The sequence below is a fragment of the Labeo rohita genome, chromosome 22 (genome assembly GCF_022985175.1).
Source record: "Labeo rohita strain BAU-BD-2019 chromosome 22, IGBB_LRoh.1.0, whole genome shotgun sequence".
In the NCBI taxonomy this organism is placed as follows: domain Eukaryota; kingdom Metazoa; phylum Chordata; class Actinopteri; order Cypriniformes; family Cyprinidae; genus Labeo; species Labeo rohita.
The window spans coordinates 33,686,303-33,703,635 of NC_066890.1; the positions used below are offsets into that span (position 1 = coordinate 33,686,303).

At 36.0% G+C, this 17,333-nt stretch overlaps 2 protein-coding genes across 2 annotated transcripts; both read right to left on the minus strand.

Annotated features, from left to right (window-relative positions):
- Nucleotides 1-6,790: 6,790 nt before the first annotated feature.
- On the minus strand, nt 6,791-12,946 carry rrp36 (ribosomal RNA processing 36). The gene is made up of 8 exons (XM_051094260.1): nt 12,703-12,946; nt 12,151-12,511; nt 9,541-9,676; nt 8,467-8,533; nt 8,275-8,379; nt 8,119-8,193; nt 7,902-8,019; nt 6,791-7,746 (listed from the first exon to the last, which is right to left on the minus strand). Exons 2-8 carry the CDS (start codon nt 12,443-12,445, stop codon nt 7,568-7,570), a joined length of 975 nt encoding a protein of 324 aa, XP_050950217.1. The 5' UTR covers nt 12,446-12,511; nt 12,703-12,946; the 3' UTR covers nt 6,791-7,567.
- Nucleotides 12,947-13,987: 1,041 nt separating this feature from the next.
- Nucleotides 13,988-17,233, minus strand: LOC127153777 (amine sulfotransferase-like). The gene is made up of 6 exons (XM_051095021.1): nt 15,791-17,233; nt 15,401-15,603; nt 15,200-15,326; nt 14,805-14,899; nt 14,530-14,710; nt 13,988-14,406 (listed from the first exon to the last, which is right to left on the minus strand). Exons 1-6 carry the CDS (start codon nt 15,954-15,956, stop codon nt 14,279-14,281), a joined length of 900 nt encoding a protein of 299 aa, XP_050950978.1. The 5' UTR covers nt 15,957-17,233; the 3' UTR covers nt 13,988-14,278.
- Between the last annotated feature and the right edge of the window lie 100 nt (nt 17,234-17,333).

Sequence of the window (17,333 nt, forward strand, 5' to 3'; positions counted from 1 at the left end):
TGTGACTTTCCCTGTGGTTTGATTGATGCAGGAAATTAATCCATATCAAATGCCGAAGAACACCAAAGCAACATGTCATTGTTAAAAACCTGTAACTATAAAATTCAATTTCACACAATTTCTTTCTTCATTGTAATATCCAGACAATGACACAAAAGAGTTTGGTCAATCTTTATTTTTTTCAAGTTTAATGTGCAGAGACAACTATAAGTCACTTGTAGACTGACTACCCAAAATAAATAATAAAAAAAAAAAAATAATAATAATAATAATAAACACTGGCAAGACGCTGTTATTGTTCTATGTATGTAAATTACAACAATATCTGATCCTCCTAACTGAACACTTTTTTTGTTACAGATAAAATCAGATTTTTTTTCTATTTTCATATCATTTTAAAAATGTTCTGTTTAGACTGCAATCACCCAAACAGATTTGAGTGGTTTATGTGCATACAAATGTTCCTTAGGGTCATGTAAGCAGCAACTCATAACAAACTCACAAAATAGCAGTATCCTAGAAACCACCCAAGATACATTAGCAACCACCACCATAAACCTAATGAAAAAGCAACCTGGAAACCACCCAAAGTACCTCAGCAACCCTTTAGAAACAACCCAAATTACCCTAGCAAACACATAGAACATTCTAGAAACTGTACAAAATAATTTGGCAACCCCTTGGCAACAACTCAGAGCAATCTAGAAACCACAAACAATCCAAAGTACCACCGCAACCCCCCAAAATATTCTTTAAACTACACAAAATACCTCTGCAACCCCTTGGCATCAACTCAGAATAACCTAGAAGCTACCTAAAAACAACCCAAGGCAGCCTAGAAAACACCCAGAACATCCTAGAAACTACACAAAATATCTCAGCAACACCCTAGCAACAACCCAAAACAATCTAGGCACCACATAGAAACCCAAAGAACCCTAGCAAACATCTAGAACATTCTAGAAACTATATAAAATACCTTAGCAACCCCTTAGCAACAACCCAGAACAATCTAGAAACTACACAAAATACCTCAGCAACCCCTTGGCAACAACTCAGAATAATCTAGAAGCTACTTAAAAACAACCCAAGGCACCCTAGAAAACACCCAGAACATCCTAGAAACTACATAAAATACCTCAGCAACACCCTAGCAACAACCCAGAAAAATCTAGGCACCACAAAGAACCCCAAAGAACCCAAGCAAACATCTAGAACATTCTAGAAACTATACAACTATACAAAATACCTCAGCAACCCCCTAGCAACAACCCAAAACAATCTAGGCACCACATAGAACCCCAAAGAACCCAAGCAAACATCTAGAACATTCTAGAAACTATACAACTATACAGAATACCTCAGCAACCCCTTAGCAACAACCCAGAACATCCTAGAAACTACATAAAATACCTCAGCAACCCCCTAGCAACAACCCAAAACAATCTAGGCACCACATAGAAACCCAAAGAACCCTAGCAAACATCTAGAACATTCTAGAAACTATACAACTATACAAAATACCTCAGCAACCCCTTAGCAACAACCCAGAACAATCTAGAAACTACACTAAATACCTCAGCAACTCCTTCGCAACAGCCCAGAACAATCTAGAAACCACCTAGAAACTCAAAGCACCCTAGCAAACATCTAGAACATTCTAGAAACTAGAGATGTTTTTCCTAAATGCGGAAGTCACGCCTGACTCTTAACCGAAAGGATGCTTTGCATTTCCGGTCTCCAGTGTTTCTAGTCAAATTAGGGTATATTCCGAGTTGATAATCTAATTTTAAACCTATTAACATGTTAAACCTATTAAAAGCTGTGAGTTTTTAAAAAGCACATGGCTCCATAGCGCCATCACTTTTCAGCGTCGCAGTGGCCATCTTTTGTCAGTGCCTCACTCCTCAAAGTTTAACGAGTGTGTAGATGACACGAAGCTGCCAAAGTTAGCTACATTAAAACCAGGGTGCTATTTGAATCGGTTCCTATGGAGACCGGAACAGAAGAGCATCCAATCAGAAGTTAAGTTATGAAAAAGGTCTATACAAAATACTTTGGCACCCCCTTAGCCAGAACCCAGAACAATCTAGAAAACACCTAGAAACAAACCAAAGTACCATAGCAACCACCCTAGCAACAACCTAAAACACCCAAGTACCCTAAATACCCTAGAGATCCAAGAACTCATATAAAATACCCTTGTTACCACATTGCACCCATGCACTATATTCCTAGAGTCATATTGCGAGGTTTCTCTAGGCAAGCACAACCTACATTTCCTCCAAATCTAGTTTTAGCAAGTCTGTTTTATGCCGCTAGTGGTGCAGAAATTACACAGACCTTCACCTTTAAATAAATTAGTTGTTTAGTTGTTCTTTGCCCCTTTTGGAAATCTAAACTCGAAGGAGAAATGTCATGAAAGTCTGTTTCATGAATTTACAACAGGTCTGAATATGGAAAGATTTGATGTATTTATATTTACTTTCTGTGCCCATATTGAATGCAAAGCCTAAATATTTCATTTCTTTTGTCTTGTGTTTTACACCCTAAGCTTAGTTGCTATGCAAATACAGACCTTTGTAAGTCTGAAGAAAATGGCATTGGGCTGATTAAACCAAATGCGTTTTAACCTTCATGTGTTTCAGACAGAAATAACCGTTTTATATTCAAGCAATATGGCATTGCTTGGAATAATGTTTAAAGTTCGCCTGCTTTTGCAATGTCCTTTTGTCACACATCCAAACTCAAATCCCCGAATACCAATGCAGTTAACGCTAACCTGACACAACATTAATCCCATCCGCACCATGTTGCATCCCTAAATGTGTCCTTGATTCTCTTGATTCACCACCTCGTTTGTAAAATCCAAATATCCATGGTCATAAACAAATCTTTAGCCTTGTAGAGCAGACATGTGAGACTTGGGCATCATTTTGAAAATCCACTTTCCCTCCGACGGTCATCAGATGGATAATCTGACGGGCGAGAGAAATGGCGGGGTGCGGTAATTCAATCCAGCCAGCGGTTTGCTTCTCAGCACTCGGTTGCTAATGTCATTACGGACAGGACTGTCGTAATGTGTCAGGGGACGAGGCGGAGGTGTCGCAGAGTCAGCGTCTGTAAGGCACACAGCTCCCTCCTCATTTAGCAGTAGATTTCCCAGCAGGCCGCCCCTGAAATGGATTGTTGGCTCTTGGCAAGGCAAACCACTCTATCTTACGAAATCTTTCAGGGGAGAACTTAAAAAAATGAGAAGACGCTCTCTTTTGATTGTTAAGGCGTTAAAATGATCGTATAATTGATGAAGTAGTTTGAAGGCAAGTCAGAGTGATCCTACTTGCGAGTTGAGTGCGCACAAATGGCACATTAAAGTCGTAATTACCAGAGGGAAACTTCGGCCTTTATGAGTTTAAGTCATTATTAAACACTTGTGGTGGAAACAAATTGGTATTGATCATAAGAAGTTGTAATGCAAATGTACACTGGACAGCTTAGGTTGTTGGCCTACTGTTGGTGAAAAAAAAGCAAATAAGCAAAAGTTTGACTAAAAAAGCTTATGACCAAACTACATTTCCTATGTTTTATTGTAAATGAAAGAAAAAAAATCATAAATTTCAACAATTTTACAGTCAATACATGCGCTGCATCCATAGCATTCGCTATGTTTTTCTCATCAACTCTTAAAGGGACAGTTCACCCAAAAATGAAAATTCTGTCATTAATTACTCACACTCATGTTGTTCCAAACCAGTAAGACTTTCATTCATCTTCTGAACACAAATTAAGATATTCTGATGATGCTCATGGCCCAGAAAGGTAGTAAGGACATCGATAAAAGAGTCCATCAGTGATTCAGTGGTTCAACCGTAATTTTATGAAGCAATGAAAATATTTTTTGTGCTCAATGAAAAACAAAAATAATGACTTTATTCAGCTATTTCTTCTCTTCTGTGTCAGTCTTCAATGCGCAATCATCTATCACAACAATCAATGCGCAATCATCAACAACGTCCTTACTACCTTTTTGAGCTTCGAACGTTGTTAAAATAGTCGATGTGACATCAGTGGCTGAACCGTAATTTTATGAAGCTACGAGAATACCTTTTATGTGCTAAGAAAACAAAATAATGATTTTATTCAACAATATTTTTAATGTGCAATCATGAGAGTGGTATGACACATACAATGCAGGAGCCGACGTTTTGACATATACTGTAAAAAACAATTTGTTGAGTCAACTTAATTTGTAACCTGGCTGCCTTAAAATTTTAAGTTCAGTCAACAGTCAAAGTTTATTCAACTTGAAATGTTAAATTATACTAAGTGACAACTTAGATATTTGAGTTGAATCAACTTAAAATTTTATGGCAGCTGGGTTACTTACCCATCTGTTAAGTTTAGCAAACACAAGTAAGTTGTTACTTAGTACAACTTAACATTTCAAGTTGACTAAACTTTAGTTGACTGAACTTAAAATTTTAAGGCAGCAGGGTAACAAATTATTTTAAGCTGACTCAACAAATTGTGTTTTTTATTTTTTAGAGTGTAGAACTTAGTCTGTATTAGTTCATTCTGATTAAAATAAGTAACACTACAGGCGAAAAATTGCAAGTCATCTCCTCTCTCAAAATCTTCAGACATGTTTTAGGTTATGATGAGTTGTACATCGTGGTACTCTCCTGAATATGCGGCGAAGACTGACACGGAAGAAAATAACCTGTTGAATGAAGTTATTTCTGTTTGCACACAAAAAGTATTTTTGTAGCTTCATAAAATTGCGGTTGAACCACTGATGTCACATGGACTATTTTAACAATGTCTTTACGACCTCTCTGGGCATTGAATGTTGTTAAAATAGCTCATGTGAGACCAGTGGTTTAACCGTAATTTTATGAAGCTACAAGAATACTTTCTGCGTGCAAAGAAAGCAAAAATAATGACTGTATTCAACAGTTTCTGTCTTTGAGGCGCAATCACAAGAGTATCATAACGCATGTTACGCAGTTGCCGGCATTCTGACGTAGAATTTGGTCTTAGTTCATCGCGTGTCTATTCTGGTCCAAATAAGTAACGTTGGACAAAAAATTGCAAGTCATCCTCTCTGTCAAAAGCTTCAGACATGTTTACGGAAACCGTTTTATGTTATGATGAGTTTTACGTCATGGTACTCTCCGAACGTGCAGTGTAGACTGACAAGGAAGAGAACAAATTGTTCGAAGAATTCTTGTAGCTTCATAAAATTACGGTTGAACCACTGATGTCAAATGGACTATTTTAATGATGTCCTTATCACATTTCTGGGCCTTGAACGTTGTTAAAATAGTCCGTGTGACATCAGTGTTTTAACCGTAATTTTATGAAGCTACGAGAATACTTTTGTGCGCAACAGAAATAAAAATATCTACTTTATTCAACAATTTCTTCTCTTCCGTATCAGTCTCTACCATGCATTCACAAAGGACTGTGACGCATGTGTGCAAATAGGCACAGCGCGTCCGGTTTCTAGCTTAGGTTTAGGTGCATACGCCATTCCTATTAATCTGTAATTCATTGTTGAGGACTGAGGTTTAGGACTGTTTCTTTGGTAAAATGCTAGTCAAGGACCAACAAATGATCAGAAAATGTCTAAAGAAGCATGTCCTAAAAATCTCAACGCATTCTTTATTTCGATGCCTTTTGGCGAGGTTTGAGTCTGGTTTGTTTCATTTCCCAATCCCACTCCACTCATTCCACTGTTATGTCTATAAATATGAAGACATCAACGAAGTGACAAGTTGGTAATAAAATGCAAATCTGCCCTCTGTGCCTATTGCGAACGTCTGAAAAGAGCCTCGGGTTGCCTTGGGTTACTTTCCTGCGCATGGAGGCGTAGCAATAACCTAACTCATGGATTAAGAATGATGGTTCTCCGTTTAGCATTCCCCGATCCCTGCTTGCGTTCCAGCAATCACTCCTTTGGGTGGCCCAATGGCCATAGAGCGTATGACAAATGCTACAATCTTCTGTTTAGCCGAAGCGTCAGATTCTCTCTCATTAATACCGGAAATACGACCGCATCTTTAACAAGACAGATTTAGGATGAAAGGGAAGGGATTGTGTACTTTAGATTCTGGAGACAAGATTTCTAAAAGCCTCCGGTGACCTAAAGAAAGGAATTAACTGCAGAGGAATGACTCCGACATAAAACCGAAGGTTGAGGAAGGCCACTAATCCACCGTTCTGTATTCAAGCGAGGACGGTTTCAAACAGGAAAGCCTTAGCTGGAGTGTCCTGCTTTAAAATCGAGCCCTTCTTTAAATTTGCAGACTGCATTAAATCCACCCCCTTAAGGGACGTGATGGACTCTTAGTTGCACGTGGACCAGCAGGTTAGGAAGAAATATAGCCACGATAGTCTCATCCATTACTCAAGAATGCAAATTAAATGATTAATTGAGGTCTTTACCCTTGTACCAAGGGGTGTTTGCTCCAGGATTGCAAGGTTTAAGAAGTGGGTTAATCCAGAGGAACACTGAAGAAGCAGAAAACTAAAGGTTTAAACTATGACGCTGTTGAAAATTGTGATTTCTCCAGCAGGGTTCTTGCGGTTCGTGTCTTAATCAAAGCAATTTCAAGATACGCCCATCTTCGAAAACCCTGTGGATTCACCACAAACAATCTCGGCCTAAACAGGCCGTGTTTAAGTGGGTCATGATCTAGACGAAAGGGAAATATTTTTGGATTTTGAGAGGGCAGATACGAAAGCGAGCTGACTCATCCTGTTGACGGATGTCTGTATAAACGGGTTTATGTCTGGTGCCCTTGAGGTCAAAAAATTGGATTAACGTCATGCGGTGGCAGTTTAGATAGTTGATTTTTTTGCATATTAACTTCTTCTGAACTGAGATTTGCTGAGACAAAAAAAGAAGTTTATGCAGATTCTTTATTTAAAGAATCAGTAGCTCCATCCAGTGGTAAAATAAGAGAGTGTCAGGGATTTTACTTTAAAGGGATAGTTCACCCAAAAATGAAAATTTAGTCATTAATTACTCACGATCATGTTGTTCCAAACCCGTAAGACCTTCGTTTATCTTCAGAACACAAATTAAGTAATTTTTAATGAAATCCAAAAGCTTTCTGACCCTGTATAGACAGCAACGTGACTGACACGTTCAAGGCCCAGAAAAGTAGTGAGGACATTGTTAAAATAGTCCTAGTGTTAGCTGCGCCATTGTCTACGCAGGGTCAGAAAGCTCTTGGATTTCATCAAAAATATCTTAATTTGTGTTCCAAAGATGAACAAAGGTCTTACAGGTTTGGAACGACATGACAGTGAGTAATTAATAACAGAATTTTCATTTTTGGGTGTACTGTCCCTTTAAGAAAATGTTCAAAACACAATGGATATTTAATAAAAACATCTGAAATGTCAAAGCTGCTAACAAAATACATCCATATTTGTGCAAATGTAGATGAAATATACACCTCAAATCACACCAAGTCCTCTTTTAACATCAGAGTCCCTCAAGATTTACTTTTCAACAGACGTCCTTCTGCATTATGTCTTCTTTAGACACATAATCAACTCAAGATGCCATAGATGAGCCACGGTTGGTCCATGTATGGCGCTGCGTGTGCTGACTGGGCAACTTTCTGCGATCCTTAGTAGCATTACGCTTCCTCTTCTTACTTAAGAAGTTCTCAAGTTTCCCGCTCTTTTTCAGCTCGCTGAACTTCTCAGCCAATTCCAGCTTCTTCTGGTCAGCTGTGGATGGATTTTGAAGATGTCATACACCAAAAAAAATTGCATATTACCATATATTATTTGATGTGTATTTTCTAAGTAACACAATTCCGAACTTCTACAAGTACTATAAATATATTTGAACAAGGTAAAAAGTCGAAGAAAAACAAATTTACATTTCTTCAGGTAGAAAGGTTTGTGTCCCTGGCCAACCAGCTCTCTTTGTTTCCGTTTGAACTGAAGTTCCTTTTCTCTTTCCTGCTCTTGCCTCTGTCGGGCCTTCTGCTGGTTTTCCTATAGCAGCAGTATTAAGGTTATTACAATTGTAAAAATGTTTTATATAGCTTTCTTTGAGTTATTTAAGTTTAAAGTGTCTGTATATTTGAAACGTACCATTCTCTTAAGCAAGCCTTTCAGTTCTTCCTTTTTAGTTTCTGATTTGACTTTCCTGAGTTTCTTTTTTACTATCTGAAAGAAACAGCAGTGGGCATAAAAATAATGCATATAATGAAAACAAACCAGAATTGGGGATTTTAGATTTTCACAGACCTCTGTTTCCTTTTCTCGAATGTTATTAATGAATTTGTACGTCTTATGAAAAATCGCAGGCTTGTATTCTCCTGAGAGGTCATCAAAGCGAGGGTCCCTTGAAATCTGAAAAGGTAATGTTTAAAAAGTGAAGAACCAGGTCTTCGCAGTTTGTTCATAAGCTCATTAATTAAATAAACTTCTGAAACGCACCCTTTTCTTGACAGGAACCACTTTTCGAAGGAAAGGAACATGTTTCTTTGCAGAAATCTCTTGAGGTCTGAACATAGAGTGATTAGACAAATCATACACAATAAGCCACAAACAGCTAGACAAAATATTAACCCTAATGATTATTTGTAGTACAAACAATGATCAAAGGTGGTTAAAATGTTAAAAAGTCTAGTTGAGCAGGTCAGTGTTGTTACTGGTATCTAAAACTATTACAAATCATTTTCATTGGATGAAATACATAGTTGGTAATTTTTTATTGCTATGTTAGCAATAAAAATATCTTCATGGCAAAAACTGAGTTGGAATAAAACAAGATTTACAAACACCACATAAACAAAAATACAAAAGATAAAATTATACAAGATTTTTAAAATTAATATATGATTTTTAAAAAAATCTAAAATCTTTTTGGGTAAAATCTTACTAAACAAGTCCCTGAGTGAGTGTACTTCCTAAAAAGGTTTTTCTCTCACATTAAAACTGGGACAGTGCAATAAAATATTCATTAGCTGAAATAAAGATGAAATCTAATAAAATATGAATATTAGATAAAAGCCTTCAAAAAAAATTGGACATGCTGCACTGGCAATGAAATAAATTGAAGAAGAAAAATGTCAAAAACTACAACTGAAATAACTAAATAGAAATGAGATATACATTTATATAAAAAAATGCAAAACAAAATGACTCAAACTTTAAAATGAAAACAAAAATATAAAATAAAAACAGTTTTCATTAATTGAAGTGGAGCTGTTAAAATAGTTAAAATAAAATAAAAATATTAGATTCAAAAAATTAGAAATGTTCCCTTGGCAACTAACTGAAATAAAATAACTAAGTTGAAGTAGTAAAATGACAATACATAAATAAACAAATAAATAAATAAAATGAATAATAAAGACAAAAGCACACGAAAAAAAATTACTAAAACTGTCATTTATATTACTTTATTTAACAGTAATTTTAGTTCATTTAACTAAAATCAAAACTAAAAATACGTATATAAAAACTAAATCAAAACATGAATAAATCCTATAATAACACTGCACATACCTGTGTTTATTTAATCGTTTCATGTGCTCGTTTTTTTTCTGAGGCTTTGTGTCACCATAAGCGATTTTATTGTATGCTTTTGTTCCAACTTTGTTTTGTAGCTTCATGATTTCCTCAAAGGACATTTCTGATAATTCTGTACAAAAAGACATGAGTGTAAATGTAAAAAATGCTCTTTTAAACTTAAATATTTCTAAATAATACTTTAAATGATTACATAAATGGGTCATTCCAGCTGGAATCATCAAATGGTCCCCACCTGACCCCCTCAGATTTGTCTGGAAAAAATCTATGTGATGGGTAATATGCCCAATAGATCATATACAAAATTTCAGATCTCTACTGTGCATACTTTTTTTTTTTTACAAAAAATCTGTAAAAAAAGTTTGTTTTTCACCCCATTTTGGCATCACTGTCTGAGTGACCATGTTCAGACTGAAATATCTCCAGAACTATTTGTGCCAGGTCCATGAAATTTTCTGGGCTAAGAGTCCTAGTCCAGAACTGCATGAATTACAACTCACAGCATTGTTACTGAATTTACACCTGAATGCTGGCCCTCTACTTTTCTTTGAAACTATTACTTTAAGGGTTTTCAGATGTCCACAGAAACCTCAATTTTCAATGTATAAGCATCAAACTTGGTAAATGGTCTCATATGTACCATGTCTTTCACATCCTTTGACATCAAACAATAGAGACTTATGGATGTTGAGATATTAAGGTCCAAAAATCGAAAAAAACTCATTTACACCAATGTTCAGAGCAATATTTCCTATGAATGACACCAGGTGTGAACATGAAACTTGTTTTTTTGAAAGAGCATGTTCTTATTGATGAAATATAAAAAAAATTGGGATGGGGTTTTGCCTCATTTTTCTGTAATAATTAAAAAAAAAAAAAAAATCATTGTTGTGTGACATTCACAACTACTGTAGTACCAGCTATTTTGAGCTCATATGCCTAAATTAATGCTATAATGCAGCATTCCATTGTGCTCGGGACTCGGGGAAATCCGACCTCCACCTCGGGAAAGTGCAATGGAACGGCCACTTAAGTTGGGGTTCCGAAACACACACTCGGGCCAGTTCAGTGCAGACCGAGTTGGTTGGAATTATCCATAGGCATCCATATTTTTGCCAACTGTTACAATGGAATGCATTTACGACGGACATCGGGAGAACTAACTCGGATTCACCGACTACCGACATTCAATGGAATGCAACATAAGTACCTAATCCTGATGTTCCACCCAATCCAGTGAATAATACATTCATTTTCATTGAGAAAGCAGGGCAATATTGATTAGAAATAATAATATTCAGGTGGTATGAGATCTAGCATCAATCAATCAATCAATCAGTCAATCAGTCAACAATGATCAATTTTGAGGTCAGTCGAGTATCAGGAACACCAGGATTCCATGTCAACTTTGAGGTTGACCCAGTTGAACAAGGCCTTCACATCACAGATATGGCCCCAGGACAATATGTTACTTGTGTGTCTGACCGACAATGGTGGGTTGGTATCATCAGAGATGTCTCTAACACAGAGCAAGACATTCAAGTGCTTTTTTTGCATCCCCATGGCCCAGCTAGAGGCTACTTTTGGCCGAAAAGGGAAGATGTCTGTTGGGTGCCTCTCCAGCACATCATAATGAAAATTGATGTGCCAATTACTTCCACTGGACGATGCTATGTCATAAAAGAAAATGAAACTGTGGATTCAAACACTTCCATGAACAACTTTCCGTAACTGTTATGTCACACATTTATTTGTGCTGGTGGTATACATTATTAAAGTGACTCATGTCTGGAAGTACGTTTTTTGTATTTTGTATTTTTTGTATAAGTGGAACATTAATAAATTCTGTTGAAATGCCCATACCAAGCTGAATAGCAAAAGTGAACAATAGGATCAGTGACGAAACTCTGAGTTTTAAAAAAATCATTACAGAAAAATGAGGCAAAACCCATCCTAATTTTTTTTATATTTTATCAATAAGAACATGCTCTTTCAAAAAAAAAAGTTTCATGTTCACACCTGGTGTCATTCATGGGAAATATTGCTCTGAACATTGGTGTAAATTAGTTTTTTTCCATTTTTGGACCTTAATATCTCAACATCCATAAGTCTCTATTGTCTGATGTCAAAGGATGTGAAAGACATGGTACATATCAGACCATTTACCAAGTTTGATGCTTATACATTGAAAATTGAGGTTTCTGTGGACATCTGAAAACCCTTAAAGTAATAGTTTCAAAAAAAGTAGAGGGCCAGCATTCAGGTGTAAATTCAGTAACAATGCTGTGAGTTGTAATTCATGCAGTTCTGGACTAGGACTCTTAGCCCAGAAAATTTCATGGACCTGGCACAACTAGTTCTGGAGATATTTTAGTCTGAACATGGTCACTCAGACAGTGATGCCAAAAAAAAAAAACAAACTTTTTTACAGATTTTTTGTGAAAAAAGTACGCACAGTAGAGATCTGAAATTTTGTATATGATCTATTGGGCATATTACCCATCACATAAATCTGAGGAGGTCAGGTGGGGAACTTTTCCAAAATTTGATGATTCCAGCTGGAATGACCCAAATATCTGATCTTACCTTTTTTAAGATTGCCCTCCATGTGTGACGCGTGTACACGTGTGCTGCCTCCTTCATCTTCATCGTTACTATCTGCTTCATCTTCATCGTCCACTTCATTGTCTTCATCCTCTTCAGGTGCTTCGTCTTCCTCTGCAGATGCATCTTCATCTGTCATTTCTTCTTCATCCTCTGCTGAAGTTTGCATCGTGCTCCTTTTACTAATCAAGGCAAAGTTTCTCTCCATCTCTAAAGCGTCCTCTTCATCATCAGAACTCTGTTCCATTTTAGTCTGTTTCTTTGCTGATTTAGGCATTTTGTTTAGGTTTTTGTCCCTGTCAATCTGAATTTTATTTAGCTTTTGATGTTTAGCATGTATGAGCTGTAGAAATGAGGCATCATCACGTTATTAAATTATTCTGCACAAATGCATTAAACTGATCTGAAGACGGTTATTTTGATTTCAAATTGCAATGACAATATGAAAGTCCTATTGTCATTCACTGATAGCAAGAAGAACCATATAAAAAGTTAGATTTGTTTATTACTACTTTCTGAAATGCTCGTACTTACTGTGTTGTTGTTGTTATCCAGACATCTATGCTTAGGTACAGCAGACAAACATGCCGCTAAACGAGGGAAATCTTAACACCACATTTACATAAAAGTTGTAATGTCGTGCCACTTAGCGGAAAGAACAAAAATGTTATTAATTTTGGTATCACAAAACAACTGAAGATGAATATTTGCGAAAAATGCGCTCCCTCACACACGTGGAAGTTAGAGAAGAGCGCATGCGCGTCACAATACGGACATCAAAATAAAAGTCCCAAGATATTTATAATTCTTGTCAAAATAAATGTGACCCTGGACCGCAAAACCAGTCTTATGTTGCATGGGTATAATTGTGGCAATAGCCAAAAATACATCGGATGGGTGAAATTTATCGATTTTCCTTTTATGCCAAAAATCATTAGGATATTATGATCATGTTCCATTAAGATATTTTGTAAATTTCCCACCGTAAATATATCAAAACTTAATTTTTGATTAGTAATATGCATTGCTATGAACATTGCTTTTTTTGCACCCTCTGATTCCAGATTTTCAAATAGTTGGATCTCAGCCAAATATTGTCCTAACAAACAATACATCAACAGAAAGCTTATTTACTCAGCTTTCAGATGATATATAAATCTCAATTTCGAGAAATTTACTCTTATGACTGGTTTTGTGGTCCAGGGTCACAAATGTGATCGGAGACATTTGTGACCCTGGATCACAAAACCAGTCGTAAGAGTAAATTTCTCGAAATTGAGATTTATATATCAACAAAACCAGTCATTTTGAAAGCTGAATAAATAAGCTTTTCATTGATGTATGGTTTGATAGGACAATATTTGGCCGAGATACAACTATTTAAAAATCAGGAATCTGAGGGTGCAAAAATATCAAAATATTGAGAAAATCACCTTTAAAGTTCTTCAAATAATGTTTTTAACAATGTATATTACTAATCAAAAATTAAGTTTTTATACATTCACAGTAGGAATTTTACAAAATATCTTAATGGAACATGATCTTTACTTAATTTCCTAATGATTTTTGCCATAAAAGAAAAATCAACAATTTTGACCCATACAATGTATTTTTGGCTATTGCTACAAATATACCCCAGCGACTTAAGACTGGTTTTGTGGTCCAGGGTCACATTTAATACTTACACAGTAAGAGCGTTTATTGTTTTTAATATGATAGCTTTGTTAATTCATTCATAATCATCATTATAGTGAAGTAAAAAAAAAAACACTGATAACAATGAAACAATATGCTAGTGTAAATAAAGGTGCATTTTACAGTTTGGAAATTAAGCGATTTAATTTTTAGATTACATTCATCAACATTTAATATAACTGCTAGGATGTTTTTACATTTGCGACATAAAAAGGTAAAAAATGGTTTTAGCTGAAAATTACAAACTGTAAAGTCATTTTACCAAGCATTCACACCCTTTAACCTCCATCAAGACTAGTTAATCTGTTATCTGTTTTGATGTAGCCAACACATCCATTCATTATGCCTTCCTTTTATTATCGTGATAGTCTTTTATCTTTATTAGTTTGTAAAACGGATGTCACGGGTTGAGTTTTCACCCATGCAATTCTGAGAAGTCCCAGACCATGTTTAGAGGTACGTCCTTCATTCTTTCTTGGTAGACGCGGTCGAAACATTCACTCTGAGCCACAGTTAAAGAGTTCTTCCAGTCGCCAACTGTTCCTGTAACACAGGAGGATGAAACCGTATTAAAACATTTTCACACTTCCACTGACACATCATTTACTAAGTAATGGACTGCTGTGTCAAATATTGTAATGCTTTATTTGACATTGCTTGTCATACCTTTGCGCAAAAAAAGTCCTTTTGGGCGGTCTGTGACATCTTCAGAAAGGGACTCATAGTTGGCCACGGGGTCGGTCTTCATGTTCTTGAATGTGGCTCTTTCCACCACTTTATCAATCGCTGCATCTGACAGATCCTTTCCCACAAACTCACAGATTTTCACAACAACAGCTCTGAGGTCCTGATAAAAGATTTGTGCATTTCTTCAGTCAATCTTCTCCAAAGAGAACGATAATAAAATTAGGTCAAAGAGTCTTAAGCCAAACCAGTCTCACCTTAATCATTTCTTCATAAGTAAGGATCAGGATGTTGTATTTGTCTTTATTTGTGATCCATCCTTTAACATGGTCAAACCAGCAACCACCAACCACTACAAACCAACATTAGTGTTTTTTAAAACGGTGCAGTAGGTTCAAAAAAGTGCTCAGATTTGATTAAAAATATCCTAATTTGTGTTCTGAAGATGCAAAAGGTCTTACGGGTCTGGAATGAGTTGAGGGTGAGTAATTGATGACAGAATTTTCATTTTTGGGTGAACTATCCCTTTAAGGTGAGTAATTATTTTCCAGAACTGCCAACTACTTAGCATCTTCAGAAGCAGAAGCATCTTCATGTATTTCATTTGTTAGGCAAAATATATATATATAGGCTATAATGTTTTGCCTCTTACTCCATCCTGTGAAGAATTTTTCCAGCATCTCATTGAAGTTCCCAGAAGAATCAAGTTGTTTCATGTTGTTGGAAAAATGGAAATATGACACCATAACATCTTTAGGGTTTCTCATGACATAGATGACCTGACAGTGAAGACATTTGTGTTAAAACATGACATCAACCCAGTTTATTAATCGTTTGATGAACGCATACACACTTTTCCTTTTCTTTGCAGCATTTTGGGCATCAGCGGCTGGAGTAAATGGGAACAAAAGAGTCTTGGAGATGGACGTGTGGTGTAATCCCTTCCCGTTATCCGATACTCTATCCAGGGCATCTGCTCGATTGTGATTTCATTGGCTTTTTTTGGAAAATCTTCTGCGTATATTAAAGTCATGATCCGTTGGGTCCATACCGTACCTTAGAGAGCGATGTAGAGTTCAGCATAAAGTATGGTTGGGCTTGACTGAATTTTTGGTATAACTTTAAACATTTACATTCATACTGTTCTGCTAGCTGAAACAGTGGCAAAGTCAAAGCATGCTGAAAGTTTCGACTGCAGAGCTTTGAAATACACGTCATAAATACAACCCAGCATCGCACTTACCAGATTTTGGGAAGGTAACAACAAAGACATCATCATCCTTTGTTTCAAAATCCACTAAACTGTCAATATATTCTGGAGTAAGATCATAATTTTCTACCAAAGTGATGACAGTTCCTTTGTACGTGAACATTTTGTCACTAAGCATTTTGTATTCCTGCTGAGCCATGTTTGAGATCTTACTGAACCAAACCAACAACACTGCTAAAGAGCGTAAATAGTGGAGAAGACCTCGATATATCCAGGACCAGGTTTCACTGAGAAAAAGGCTGTTACTCAAAAGCCAGTTATAGTGTTTTTTGTTTTTACATAGGTCAGGGCCAACCTTTGGACACCTTGCGTCAATCTTACATAATTTCAAATAGTAAATGCAGTAGTAAAGTTCAGATAAGCACAAATGATAAGCACAAAGACGTAGTATAATGCAGTATAATAATAGTAATGTAAAATTCTGGTTGCACTTGGTGCGTATTTATATTTTCTGTAATATTCTAGATCAGTGATTCTCAGCCTTTTTGAAAGCCCCTGTTGTGCAACACAATATTTAACAGCTTGTTTGTAGTTTTGAGTGTAGATAAAGACTATAAAAGTATGAAGCAAAAAGGTCGATGCACAAACTACACTACTTTTATTTTTTTTTAAAAAAGAAGGAGCAACTCACTAATTTCGTTTTAGGTTTCAAATGATCTGAAATTTAGGTTTAAAAGCATCTGAATTGTTTACATTTTAAATTAATATTTATTTATGTACTTATTACTTGATAGTCTTTGCTGGCATCTATTGGTCATTTTGGGGAACTGAAGCATCGTTGAAATATTTGACCCTGGACCACAAAACCAGTCATAAGTGTCAAATTTTTTTAAAATTGATAAAAATGAATAAATAAGCTTTCCATTGATGTATGGTTTGTTAGGATAGAACAATATTTGGCCGAGATACAAACTATTTGAGAATCTGAGGGTGCAATAATCGCCTTTACATTGGTCCAAATGAAGTTTCTAGCAATGCATATTACTAATCAAAAATTAAGTTTTGATATATTTACGGTAGGAAATGTACAAAATATCTTTATGGAACATGATCTTTACTTAATTTCCTAATGATTTTTGACATAAAAGAAAAAATGATCATTTTGACCCATACAATGTATTTTTGGCTATTGCTACAAATATACCCGTGCTACTTAAGACTGGTTTTGTGGTCCAGGGTCACATATCAGAAAGGTCTACAACTAGTTGTAACAATTACGAAATACATTGATAATTATTAAACAGCATTTAACTTACCGCATAGGGTTTTTTAAACTTAAAGTGCCTGCATGAATGGGATTGATAGGGGAAAAAATCAAAAAGGTTATTTAACATGGTGTAAAACTACTTAAAAATGCTGACAAAGCTATGCTTCAACAATGTTGAATCACAGACAGGTCTAGATATTTAACTTCCCTGGTGAAAAATCCAGCATATGCTGGTAGGTATGTTTTGATGCTGGTTTAAGCTGGTCCTTTGCTGGTTCATGCTGGTCCTTGACCAGCAACATGACCAGC